The sequence below is a fragment of the Microtus ochrogaster genome, linkage group LG7_11, assembly GCF_000317375.1.
Source record: "Microtus ochrogaster isolate Prairie Vole_2 linkage group LG7_11, MicOch1.0, whole genome shotgun sequence".
In the NCBI taxonomy this organism is placed as follows: Eukaryota; Metazoa; Chordata; class Mammalia; order Rodentia; family Cricetidae; genus Microtus; species Microtus ochrogaster.
The window spans coordinates 2,486,860-2,501,471 of NC_022032.1; the positions used below are offsets into that span (position 1 = coordinate 2,486,860).

Below are 14,612 nucleotides of genomic sequence, written 5' to 3' on the forward strand. Positions count from 1 at the left end.
ACCCTTCATGCTGACTGTGGCAGATTTTTCTCACTCTCTTCTTCTAAGCTCTGTCTTAATGAAGTTCCTCTCCACGTTTTAATTGGAAGCCAATCTTTTCCTTTAAAGCCCAGTCATGTTATCTCAGACAGGAAACTCTGTCCATCCTAACTGTTTTCCAGTCATAGCCTACATGCCCATAGGGTTCTCTGTTCATCCTGAAACGTATTTCCTGTTATTTCCCAAACCCATTGCTCTGGTGTCTAACATTGCCTTGTAAATCTGATATTTATTCAAACTATTTCAATCATTCAACGTATAGATAATCATATTGGGGCACACTAAAAACACCAGCAGGCATGCAGGAGTCTTATCTGGATTTCTCTAAAATGCTATTTGAAAAAAATGTGAATAAGGTCAAAACAGGAGGATGGTGAGTTCAAAGTCAGCCTGGACTATGTAATGAGACTGTCTCAAACAAACAAAATCTGTCACAAATCAGAAGCAGGAGTTCTGGCCAGGTAGCCTGTGGCTGCTGTTGCATTACCAGTTCCTTGATCAGAAAAGAGCTTACATGTGAATGGCATTCACTCTCAGCTTTGTAAGGCTCATGTTTTCAATGCTGGATTATGAATGTGGTAGATAATAGAAAATTAAGCCATCACTATCTGCTTATTTGCTACTCATATTTTAATATAATTTAGGAGGAATAGGCAACATATTTTTTTTCAAACCAAACCTACATGGCATTTTTCTTGGAAATTTTCAATCATGCTTTTAATTTTTTTTCTTTAATTTCAGTTTGTCGCTCCTTAAAACTGTGACCCAGGCTCTTCCTCATTGAGGCCCTATGGCATATAATATATACTCTACAGAGCAGTCCAAGTGCACCACAAATACAAAAGAAAGCAGTACCTTTTCCGAATAAACCGACACACTGGTCGTTGAGAGCTTGGCACTGTCCTTTGTAGCAGTACGCAGATCCCAGCCTGCACAAATAACCATTCAGCGCAAAGGTGTCAGGAACACAGTGGTTAGAGGATCCATTGCAATATTCTGTGAAGTCACATTCTGGGTCAACAGCCTTCCTACAGGGAGTGCCTGCTGGTGACAGCTAGGGACAGGAGAAAAAAAAAAAGACCAGGAGCTGCGAATGACTCTATAATTATTGGTCAAAGGAGTCAGCTAAACATGTGTGGTTGTGGCTGGGGGACTGACACCTCCCCAGACTAAGAATTCTAGAAAGGGAAATGCAGGTAAAATACCCACTGGGAAGCCCAGAGAAGGGCAACTGTCTTTGTGATAGACACAGATCCCCACGGACAGCAGGCTGGCAGTTGCCCACAGCCTTGCGAACTCTGACATGAGCAGCATGTGCATTGAGAAGCACAGAACATTTGGTTCCACCTCTGATGCTGGCAAGACCCAGAAGCCAGGTCCAGCTTTGACTCTTACTAGCTTATTCGTGTGGGAGAGACAATGCGTCTCTTCAATATTTGCAAATCCGTAATGAAGATCACATTCTCATTTAATGGAACGCATGCTTAGAATACTGCACAATCAGCACATCTAACCACCACTGTTTATTATTCTGAGAACAAAAGGGTCTCTCTGCATAGTTCAGATGCATTTTTATGGCTGGTTGAACACATTTCTCATCTGTTGCCATCCATAACAAAATTTATACTTTCCAAATGTTGAACTACCCTATGTATTGAAAACACAGATACACACACACACACACACACACACACACACACACACATGCACACACATACACAGACTATAGCATCTGTAATTTGAACTAATGTTTAATAATGAAAAGATAATTAATAAATAAAGAAGTATCTTTAAAGAAATGAAAGAGAAAAGTCACAAGGTAGAGTTTCATACCCTGGAGATATACATCAAGTTGAATGAGAGAGCCAGCAGGACGCTTCAGTGGACAAACAGGATGAGGACAAGGGCCCAATACCTGGAGAACTCATGGTGGAAACAGAGAACTGGCTCTGACAATTGGCTCTCTAACTTCCACTTACGCTGTGGTGTACACATGACAATTCATACACACTCAAAATACTTTTAAAAAACTAATGGGAAATAAAGCCTTTCCTAGGCAAACAATAGCTGAGAGAACCCACTCTCAGTAGACCCAGATGATACAAAATAGTCAAGGGAGGCTTTCAGATATAAGGAATGCAGCATAAGCGGGGGAGTGTGGCTCAGTGATAGAGCACTGGCCTAGCAAGGACACAGGATGGGGGTGTGGCTCAGTGATAGAGCACTGGCCTAGCATGGACACAGGATGGGGGTGTGGCTCAGTATATGCCTAGCATGCACACAGGGCAGGGGTGTGGCTCCGTGGAAGAGCATTTGCCTGGCACGCACACAGAGCAGGGGTGTGGTTGGGTATATGCCTAGCATACACACAGGATGGGGGTGTAGCTCAGTATAAGCCTAGCATGCACACAGACCTGAGTTTAACCCTTCACAGAATAAAGAAACAAACCATTAAATAAGGGAAGTGCAACTAAAATATAAGAAATATGATAATCCACAGATATTTGCAAAGGGAAATGAACAGAGTAGAAAATGGAATTCATGGCGTTATCTTCTTTCTCCTTGTATGTGAACTAAAGGATTCAAAGGTGGCAACAGCATTGATGACTACAGGAGTGTTTTATGTAGCTCATGGTAGTTTATCATGGAATCTCTAGAGCCCACATTCTTTGGATTATTCCACGTGGTTTTAGTTAATCTCGTCTTGTATTACTGCGGCTCAACTTCCCTTTGCTAAGTACCAGCCACTCACCTCACAGCTTGGTGTGCAACATCGTCCAGAGCCACACTTTGCAGAGGCTTTCAGCCTGCATGTTTCAGAGTTGCAGCACTCTTTAAACTGACATTCCTGCACTTTCGAAAGAAAATGGATTCCGGTTAGGATAGATGCCCCAGCTCTCCTTCCATCTCCCCTTCTCCCCTTTCTTTCTGAGACAGGCTATCGTGTAGCCAAGACTGCTCTACTGTGCAGTGGAGGGTGCCAGTGGCCCCCCTCACTTTCCAGCCCCCACCTCCCAGGCTCTGGGATTTTAGGAAAGCACCACCACCCACAACTTGGTAACTCTTGCCCTTTTATCTCAACTTTAATTCGCATGCTGTGCTCCTAATTACATTCAATGAAGCTTCATGACCCTCAGCTTTCATTATTTCCAGAATTCCCGAAAGTATGTGCGACTGAGAGCACTAAGGAAATAGCATTTAAATCAGTTGTTGATCTCGAACGTGAAAATTTTGGGGTTGACTCAGAATTTACTAATATGGAATACATTGGGGTCGGGAGGAGTGTGACTTCCCAGGAGAAACACCAACTTCTTTCAGTACTCTCATTAATGATTTGTTTGCTACACATTTCTATTGAGAATGAAGCTAAACTTCAGAAAGGAAACCAAGACACATTATTTATTCACGGACCCTTTTCCCATTAATGGTGTTGGCAGTGGCCTGTCTATGACATAAGACACCTCCATTTGCTCGCCAAGTAACAGAACATGGAGTCTGTATATTAGGACGGTGTTGGAGGCTTCTGGTGCCATGGTTGTTTGCAATGCTTCTGTGATATTGTTGTTATTCATTTCACATGGTTAAAATGACCCCCACTTCGCCTGAATTCTCCATCTAAGACATAGCAGTCTCTCTTATTTTCTATCCTGGAAATTTCAGGTCTTTCTGATTGGCCTTTATTCTCTGGATGACTCTGACTGCCCATGAGATAGGGGACCAGTATGGGAGGTCTATAAACTTCAGAGTAGGGCCATCTCAGGAGGTCACAAGACATTGCAAGTATCAGTTGTAGATTTTGTTTAAAGACTAGGCTTGAACACTGGGAGCAGCAGTAGACACATGACGGGCAGTAAAGCCCAGAAGGATCAGCAGTTTCAACCTGCAAGCCAGTTCCAGGCAATGCTGGGCTACACAGAACGATGTCATACAAAAGAGAGGTGGGAAAGCAATTGATTTATCTTCATTCTCATATATCAATTTTACACTAAAGATGCCACGATATGCACAGCATGTACTCTGCCAGCATGCTCTGTGCTCTTTGGATTAGAACAACTATGGCCAAACTTGAATGTCTGGTGCTCACCATGTCACTTCCACAGTCACACTCTTCATTAGCTTCCACAATTCCGTCACCACACACGGGCTGACTCTGTGCTGATTTTTGTACATCTGAAAGGTTGCCAAGACATCCCTCAAAAAATTTTGAGGAGTAGTGCTTGTAGTCATGCATGCTACAGTTGCTAAAAGTCTTCACCCCACTGGAACTCCTAAAGCAAAATAATAGTCTCAGAGAAATAAACTTAGCTACTAAAACACATTTAGACAATGCTCCATTAGTAAATCATAGAACCCACAAAGATGAAACAAATAGAAATATATACCTCAGCAGAGGGTAAACGTTGTGGAGTAAGATATGTCACTGTGATGGGTTTAGTAAAAAGATGAGTGGCCAATAGCTAGGCAGGATTGCCAGGCACAGAAGATGCTGGGAAGAAGGGTGGAGAAACCAGCCAGGCACTGATGTGGTATTTCTCTCTGTATACTGTGAATATGTTGGTTTTTTTTAACCATTGGTTAATAAAGAAGCTCTGTTGGGCCTGTGGCAGGGCAGAATCGAACTAAGCCTGAAAATTAACTGAATGCTGGGAGAAAGACAGCAGAATCAGGGAGAAGTCATGTAGCTGCCAAAGGAGACAGATGCTCTATAACCTTGATGGTTAACCACGAGCCTTGTGGTAAAATATAAAATAATAGAAATAGGTTAATTTAAGATGTAAGAGCTAGCTAGAAATTTCCTTAAGCTATTAGCCAAACAGTATTGCAATTAATATAGTTTCTGTGTGATTATTTTGAGACTGGTCAGCCAGGAATGAATGAGCAATCTCCACCCACAAGACATGGAATGAGTTGGACACACACATGGAAAATACTTCATATGCTATCTTATTAAGCATAATATAACATTCCAACTTGTAATGTAGAAACTAATAAAAATATTTCACTGTTCATCAAATCATAAGATCAATATTGGAAGAACATGTATAAAATTAGTTACAACTGGGGGCTAAAGAGATGGCTCAGCAGTTCTAAGCAGAGGGCCTGGGTTCGATTCCTGGCATTCACATTGTAGTTCACAACTGTACATTCTGTTCTAGGGGACCCTGGACCTAATGTCCTCTTCTGTCCTTATTGGGCACCATGCATGCACATGGCATAAAGACATAGATGCAGGCAAAATTCACATGAATAAAATAAATAAGTCTAACAAAGAATTTAAAGATAAAATTCATCATAAAAATTCTTACATGGCTCCCTGTTGCATTATGCATGGAGCTCTGGGACAGGAACAATTACTGACATCATCATATGACAATCCTATTTGAAGGCCAATCAGCTGAGTGATAACTACCGATAATCCCTCCAAACCTATGTCCTCTGGATACTAAAATAGAGAAGATTAAATAGAAAAAATATTATATAAAAATAAAACAAAGGCAAGTGACAAATGTCTTTGCAATCAAAATTTTATTCAATAATTCTTTTTATATTGAGTGTACCTTGTAATAATTTTCTTTGCTATGCATACCCATAGCTACTTTAATTTAGCTGTATGTCTTTATTTGTACATTTATTAAAATAATGTGACACAAACCAACCCCACAAAACTACACATATTGTAAACATGCATGTAACTTAACACAGAAAAATTTTATGAGTATGAAAAAAACCTAATAGGTATGCTTCCCTGATGATGTGGTATCTAAGTTTGAAACCTTAGTTTTGACAAATGAATGTTAAAGCTGGAACATGGCATGGGTAAAAACACCCAATTATGGAACACCAGATTTTGAGGTAAAATATAGAATCTGGAGTCCTAGTGCCCAGTAATACAGGAGTCATGGTCTTCTTTTATAATTATCTAACTTATATGAATATTGGATAAAGTCATTCAGATGAAGAGACTCCTCAAAATAAAACACCTTTCAAGTTAAAGTGCTCAAAATTATTTCAGTCACAAATCAGCATGATTTCTGCAGATTTAAAAAGTGCCAAGACACATCCTTCTCTGGGGTCTAGCTTAATTATCTACCACGGAGACCGAAATAGGAATAAAAAGCCTCCATCTAAAATAACTCCAAGGCCAGATGGATTCATAGCAGAATTTTAGCTAACTTTCAAAGAAATTATTCAAAATAATAGACATAGAAAGAGCAGTCCAAACCTTCTATGAAGCCAGTACACCAATCCCAAACTGAAAAAAACTGTACACAGAAACCAAGTAGACAGAGAGGGAAAACTTGGGATCTCAAGCTCCGCCAATCAATCACTTCAATTCCAATCTCAGATAAACACAGCCATTGAGAAGCGGACTGCAAATCAACATGGACCCTCAGCCAGCCCGGGAAGTGTGTTGATTTCAGTGTAGATCCCACCTGTTTTATTATTCATAGATTTGAGTACTCAGTATCCATCTCTATTTGTTCCTCTGGTAAACCTCAGTCTAAAAGAGCAAAGTCTTTTCTAAACTGTTCCCTTCTAGAGAACCCCTTCCTATTTTGATGATGCTTTCTGAGCATCCAGGGCTGGCAAACAAATCAGACCAAATCCAGCCGCTGCCTGCTTTCATGTACTTTACAACTAAGAACAGTTTTTATATTTTAAAATACTTTAAAATTTCAAGAGAAAAATATTTTTCTGTACATGAAAACTATATGCCATTCAAATATGACTATTCATGAATAAAAATTTATTGGCACACAGGTGACTCGAGTTGCAATGGCCACACTGAGCTCTTGTATCTTGTTAACCTCTGAGCTAGAATTTCTCTGATACTATAAGATCATTATAGGACCTTTAAGTGAAAGAAGCAAAAAGCCTGACTATAATTTTAGTTTTGTCAGCTCGCCACAATCTAGAAGCACCTGGAGAGTGCCTCAATGAGAGATTGTCCATGTTGGTTGGCCTGTGGGCATGCCTGTGGTGGGCGATCTTACTTAAGACAACTGATGTGGGGAGACCCAGCCTACTGTGGGCAGCGCCATTCCCCAAGCAGGAGGGTCCTAACCTGTATATAAGTGGAGAAATTGAGCTGAGAACAAGTAAGCAAGTAAGATTCACTTCTCTCTGCTCTTAGCTATGGGTGTGACTACTTTAACATCCTGAGGCCATGACATGTATTCCAGGATACAGTCTCACGTGATACGATGGACTGTATCCTGGAATTGGAAGCCGACTGAATCCCCTTCTCCATTAAGTTGCATTTTATCAGCAATGGAAATGAAAGTAAAACACTCACCCACCAGGCAGATGAGCACAACCTGCTTTAGTTGGCAAAAACATCAGAGAGGGACTCAGGGCTTCACTTATCTTTGTTCCTGCAACATCGACAACTGCCTTACATTCCAGCATTCAGTCCATCTCAATTAAAGTCTCATAGTAACAGATTTAGTGAAGCTGTGCACTAATTTGCATTAAAACTCCGCAAGAACTAACGAACAATATGGGTGAGGCATGCTCCTCGGGTACATGTATCTCTTGCTTACAAGACAAAAACAGTTTTCTACCACAGGATCTGAAAAGCACTGGGTTATCAGGCTACAAATCATTGACGAGACAACAGAAGATGCTCAAAAATCTGGGATTAGGAAACCAAATTATACTTCAACTAGATGTCATATGCTACCACCATCAGCACTAGGAAAGGGTTATCTCTTGCTGAGTTGTTGACCAGTGGATTACCATAGACTCCTCCCCCACCACAACTGGAACAATACAGGCTATCACCAATGTTATTGGTTACTGTCCACAACTTGATGGTAAGCTACTACTGCTGAAGACATCACATATTCAGTCATACAACATGCACTCAACGGAAGCTTCATGCCTAATTGGCTAGGTTGCATAGTGCTAGAAGGTGCTATGCACACTCCTGGGGGATAAAAGTCATCATCAGCTTCACACAGTTATGAACACTGAGGGGTACATTCAAAGGCCAGGCTGCAAGATCTGCCCTCTGGCACAATAGTGGCATGAGTATTTGAGAGTAACCAACCACCTTTTCATTGTATTGAAGGCCACTCTTCGAGGTGAAACTTATACCTGTCACTCACTGTCAATAAGATCAAGAATCTGTGGCTAGATAGGTCATGGTCCCTAGTAGAAAATCAATTATTAGTCTGCTAAATTGATACAGCATTAACAAGATGCCTAATGACTTATTGTTATACCTATATATAGGCCAACGCATCTCTCAGCCTTCATCACTTCATCTTCCCGTGAATGGCAGTTAACACAGAGAGCCACAAGTGGTCAGTGCACAAAGAACAAGAGACTCAGGAGTGCTCAGCCCTAAGTGGGACATCTATATCACACTTCTCCACATAAAGTTCAGGAGTTTATATGGAAGAGGGGACAGAAAGATAGAGTCAGGGGTGATAGATGACTTCAAGGAAACTCTTTTCCAACAAGCCAGATAGATGTACATATGAAATCATAGCAATTAAGACACCATACCCAAGTCTTGCACAAATTCAAGCCACACAAAATCCCAGTATGAAGGACGTGAGGTCTCACCTCCTAAATGAGGAGCTATTGACATTTGATTGTTGCTGAGAGAGGGAAAGTCATTTTTGGTGGTGTGAACCCTGGTACAGCACATTACAGAGCAAGCTCCATACCTAAGAATAGTGTGCCAGCACAAACTGGACGGGTAGATTTAAAAGAGGAGAAAGATGGGCTGGAGAGATGGCTCAGCCGTTAAAGGCTAGGCTCACAACCAAAAATATAAAAGAAGAGAGAGCAGGGAAAGGAAGAGATGTTGAGGGGGTGAATGTAGTCAAAAAACACTGTACAAAATTTTCAAAGAATTAATAAAAACATTATTTTAAAAAAACAGAAAAGTAAGCTAATTCTTAATTCAGGGCATCACTGAGGAGACCGGGTCTAACAGCGTGCAGGTGAGGAACTGAAGCCAAAGGAAGGGCCTTGAAACACTGCAGAATGAAGCAGAATACTAAAAGCAGAGAAAAGATGAAGTAAAATGATTTTATATGTGTGCATATAATTAATAAAGACTACTGTTCTGAATCATAATGTAAATGTCCGATATGCAGGATTATCTGACATGCCACCCCTGTGAAAGGATCATTCAACCTGCTTCAAAGAGGTCACGACCCACAAGTTGAGAGCTACTACTATAGACGCTGCAAGCAAGCAACACACAAAAGTTCCCAAGGGGATTAATAGAGACCAGTAAATTCCAAGGTGTGTGCATGTGTGTACAAATATATACATATATTATTATATTAGATATTATATACATATTCTAAATACTACAGCTAACCAGAAACTTAAAAGAATCAAATCCCTTCTCCTTCACCCGGCTCCCATGATGCCTGGCTTCTTTTTTTCCTCGGTCATTTTTAGAGACGTAAGTTGGTGGAATGTGAAACAGAAATGTGCATGTTCCAAAGGAGACAAAGCAAGAACTGTCACGTCACAGCTGTGTGCCATGTCCTATGTGCAGTGTCAAGAAGAGAAGACACACTCCCCAGAATGTCTCTAGCATAGAGAAAGACTTCCTCAAACACAGAGGAAGGCAGACATATTTTATTAAAGACTTTGGGCAAACCAATGTGATGTAATTATTAAATCCGGGAAGAGCCACTTGTGTAATCAAAGCAATTTAATATTAGTTCATTATTTGGCTCATAAGAGAATAAAATGAAATTTGTGCAGATAGCATGAAGGGTTATGAAATGGCAAACTCAAGTTGATGGCTTTTGCTACTGCCTGAGCTTGGACACACGGAGGCGTCTCTACTTTTGAGCTAATGCTTGTGCTACTTAAAAATCCTAGGCAACTTTAGCAAATGTCACAACTAGTTAGTGACAGAATATACTAGTATTTGTATTATGTTGATTATGCTTGAAATGTGTAATACAATGGGATGTTCTTAGACTCGAACAACTTTGTCCCAACAGAGTAATAATGAATAGACATACATAGGATAGAATAAGCTGTTGAAAACCATTTAACGACTGCATAAACACTTATATAATAATAAGGTTGTTGAAAAGTAGTAATATAAAGAAGATGAAAAGTACATACCATGACAATACCCGCAAAGTAGCTTTTATTGCATATTTCACCCGATGATGTTGCTCCAATATTTTTGGGATGTTTCCTGTAACTACACCATGATGGTTTGACATTGTATTCATGTAATCACATAGCATAACATATAAGCATTTGTTTACCTCCTCATAAAATTAAAAAAAAACTTGAGAAACATATAAAAGTCCAATCTGGATATCTAATAAAGTTTGCAAAATGTTCAAATTATTGTAATTATTTGATACCAAACTTTTTTCTTCACTTAGCTCCCAGATTTGATATTATTCTATGACCTGAAATGCTACCAAGTTTTCTGTATTGTGCCGTAACTCCTTCAGCTACTAAAAGTTGAAAAGTAAGGAAACTAATGTTTAACTCGTAGAAAAAGCCATTTTGCTAACATCTTAAACATAAGCACTTATTTAATAATAAATTATCACAAAGCAACCTACACAAATCTATTCCTATGAAAAAGTGACATGAAATACATCAATTTGTATAGGTAAAATTAAGCAAACAATTTTTATATTATTAATTAGATTCGGCTGACATAATCTGTAATAAAAGTGATATATAAATTAGTGCAATTCAGGATTTGTTCACATTAATTCTACTTTAAATATAAAATATGCCGATATGAAATTGGTCATCATTGTTTAAACTATTGTCTTCATACATGAAGCTATATATATCTTCAACGTGTCCTCCAGAAAACTGAAGCGTATAATGAATGCAAAAACTGACCTTCGTGGCATTATTAATCTGTTTATCATGCAGAGCGCCGTCTACTTACATGAGTAAGTGTGTTATCTCATGGGGCTGTAGGGTAAGATAGTCTCGTTCCCAGTCCAAAAGTCTTTGTAAAATGTCATTAGCATCTCCATCAGTAGAGATTTGATTTTTATCTGACCACAGTTCCAAGGAGGCTAACACAACCGTCAGTTCCAGCTGATTAACCATCTATGAAGAGGATTTACAGTGTATGCTTAAAATGCATCAGCTGGTATATAAAAAATACAGAAGGACGTTCACTAGAGTATTGAGAACATTGATCTAATAAAATATATTCAAGTCATTAATTTTCCATACTTATAAAATGCAAATTATAGTCAATGTTTTTTTCACAAAATTAGAAGTCTGAAAAATTAAAAGCTTACTGTGTTGACAAGCTCAATAATCTGGAAAATTTTCCGTGTTACGGCCATAATGTCAGATCCCATATAATCGTACTGAAACACAAATTTAAGTTTTTGAGACTTTATTAATATAATATGTCAGTAAATTTTCAACAGCCAAATTATTTTGGAAATTTAGGACAAGCATAGGTTCATCAAGTATTTCTACATGTTAATATTTTTATTAAAGTTTCATTTTGTCAATGACATGTAAAATGTTATACTTTTACATTATAATACAATCATATATAAGCTATATTACATAAACATATAATAAACACTACAGTTATACAAATACAATTATATAATAATTTTTAAATAGTAATTTTTTAAAAATATTTATTTTATTTATTATGTATACAATATTTCTGTGAGTATGCCTGCAGGCCAGAAGAGGGCACCAGACCTCATTCCAGATGGTTGTGAGCCACCATGTGGTTGCCGGGAATTGAACTCAGGACCTTTGGAAGAGCAGGCAATGCTCTTAACCACCGAGCCATCTCTCCAGCCCTAAATAGTAATTTTTATTAAAAACAAAGACCCAAGAACACAATGGCATTTAGAACAGACTCAAAGAAAACTTCTAAGACTCTCAAGCAGAAAAGGGACTAAATGAGAGGCACCAGCAAGCTCTGCGAATTCCACCTCCCTATAACTGGACCTCCGCAGCTGGACACAGGAATCCAACTGCCTCTCTGCGCCTGCTTGGCAAATGAGGAAGAGCAAATACAAGAAGGAATGGGGAGAGGAACTAAAATTCAGAGTAAGTCCTGAGTCGTGTGTGTGTGTGTGTGTGTGTGTGTGTGTGTGTGTGTGTGTGTGTGTTATATGATATCCTATTTATGGCATCATAAGCGTTACACTAACCCTTATCTGCACTTTGATCAATTGTGAGTTTCTGTGTTAAATACCATCCACTGCACAAAGAAACTTCTCTGATGAGATTTGAACGCTGCAGCCATCTATGGATATAGAGATATGGATTTAGAAAGCGATTTGATGCACAGTCCATTTAGCAGAACAGCAACAATAGGTTTATCACTGGGACCTGTGAATGCCCCAAATATGGTCCTTAGCCAGACTTGTAGTACTAGGGCTGTGTTTTCTCCTGTGGAGCGGGCCTTAAAACCAATTTGAAAAATAGTGATTGGTTGCTTCTATAACATTCATGTCACTGTTGTACCCCTGGGCATATATTGCCACCCTGGTCATTATGTGGTTCAGAGAGAACACAGTTTAGCAGTACTAGTGATGACATTTCCCCCAGCCCCTTCCATTACCATGAAAGCTAACCAGCAGGAAGAAACTTTATGGTCAATACTAACTCTATTGCTCCATGTTCTATACCCAATATGCATGCTGTCTTCGTGTCATTGTCAACTTCTGGTGGCAATAGTCTATATTATCTTGGGGTCTCCAGGATATCTCTGACCAACAACTCATACACAGCACTGAGAAATTTATATGACAATCTGTGGATTCTGGGAGGAGCATCATCTCCTATGTGGGGTAATTGTGGAGGCCCAAAACTGTGAGCCTATTTCCACCCATCAGAGAGTTGGAACCTAAACTTCTGTTTCTTCAAGGTTATTGTCAATAGTTCAAATAACAGGGCAGTGAGTTCTGCTCTCTCAAGGTTATTGTCAACAGGTGTGACTAATATCCAGACCTGTATTTCAGGTATAGAGAAGTAGATCTGTTTCTACATCAAACAAAAGTCTAAGGATCTAACTAAGTTCCTACTCCTTTAAGGAGATAACAATGGATTCCACCCAGGGAGTGGTTTGCCTACAGAATGATTTGGTCTAGGGTGTGAGTGTTATTTGTTCTAGCAACAGAATGTTTAACTAAGAATGTAGCCTATAATCCTACAACTGGTCAGTTCATTTCTTGTATCATGTAAATGTAGTTTTTTTTTTTAATCTTACTCCTATCTTTTGGGTGTGGGGTATTTAAGCAAATGGAAATTAAATGTGGGCGATTTCAGTATCCACTGAAATTCTGTCCCGATACTATCCTGTTTCTGTTTTATCATTTTCACTTGTGTCTTCATAATCTTTACTTATTTTTCTAATCTCCAAGCCCCTACCCTGGGGTAAGTTGTATCTTTGTCGAAACTGGTCTCCAACAGGTAATTTCAGTTAAACCCCTTTAGATGAATATGCAATTATAAAACAAAACAGCAGCTTCTGTATGGGATTTTGGTTATCTCTTCCATCATGCCCCACATGCCCCACATGCCCATCTCTCTACCCACTTTAACTTCTCTCCACATCACTGAATCCTCAGTCTTAGCTGATTCCACTTCTCTTGCTGCACACATTCTTCAGCGTCTCCCAGCTACATATGGGGTGAAACACAAGCCTCAGCCTTAGGCTGAGAGTCAGCCACCCTGTTGGGTCCTCCCACAAACCCCCACTCCTGGGATGATGGCTATATCCATTCCAGTTACATCAACTCGCCTATCACTCAACAAACAGAGTAGCTTATTTCAGAGACTCCTGATTTTGGCTCCTACAACTGTGAGCTTCTGCTAAATTCTTTGCTTCTTATCTTAAAAATCTTTCCTGTGAGCATTGCACAGCTACTGCACCTCCCAGTGTTTCATCTTTCACAGGTTATATTAACATACACTGCATCACGGTGCAATTCTTTTACTGTTTAGCTCTTTTCAAAATTAAATTTTATAAAGCAGACAATATGGAGTGAATAACAAACTTAAAGACCTGTGAGCTCAAAGAAAACAAATCATTTCTGCCTCTAAATTTTTTATTAAAAGGAATGAAGAGAAAAATGGAGAAGAAATGGAAAAGGGTAGGAGAAATGAGGAGGTGAACAGAAAAGAAGAGGAAAAGGAGAGGGAGAGGAAAGGAGGGAAGAGAAGGAAATGTGATAGAAGGGGGCAGGAAGGAGGAAAGAAGGGACATTGTCTTACCAAAGATTTTCCCACTATCATGTGCAGTTTTAGACTTTGAGGTAATAGTTGTGAATCATTTTTATCCTGGAAAACAACCAAAAATATTAACTGTTAATGTGTACTGAACTTTCTAAAAGCAAAGTTAACAGGCAAAGAAGTTAGGGAAGACATATATAAAACTATCATCAAAACCTAAATATAAAAAAAAAACTATTGGAAAACATAACTTTTGCTTCAAAATGTCCTTGACATGAAAGGTTCCCTGTGAGGGCTTCACCTTCAGAAGGAGAACTTTAAGCACTGGTGGTTGCCTATGAATCTCTTTCTCGTTCTCTCTCTCTCTCTCTCTCTCTCTCTCTCTCTCT

At 39.3% G+C, this 14,612-nt stretch overlaps 1 protein-coding gene across 1 annotated transcript in view; it reads right to left on the reverse strand.

Moving 5' to 3' along the window:
- Adam18 (ADAM metallopeptidase domain 18) overlaps positions 1-14,612 on the reverse strand; it is a 53,041-nt gene that overhangs the window by 16,456 nt on the left and 21,973 nt on the right. Inside the window, exons 8-15 of the mRNA XM_013351962.1 lie at positions 14,266-14,331; positions 11,313-11,384; positions 10,949-11,115; positions 10,150-10,231; positions 5,346-5,482; positions 4,124-4,307; positions 2,792-2,887; positions 895-1,093 (exon numbers count right to left, since the gene is read on the reverse strand). Coding sequence (XP_013207416.1) covers positions 895-1,093; positions 2,792-2,887; positions 4,124-4,307; positions 5,346-5,482; positions 10,150-10,231; positions 10,949-11,115; positions 11,313-11,384; positions 14,266-14,331 — 1,003 coding nt within the window. The remainder of the gene's footprint in view (positions 1-894; positions 1,094-2,791; positions 2,888-4,123; positions 4,308-5,345; positions 5,483-10,149; positions 10,232-10,948; positions 11,116-11,312; positions 11,385-14,265; positions 14,332-14,612) is intronic.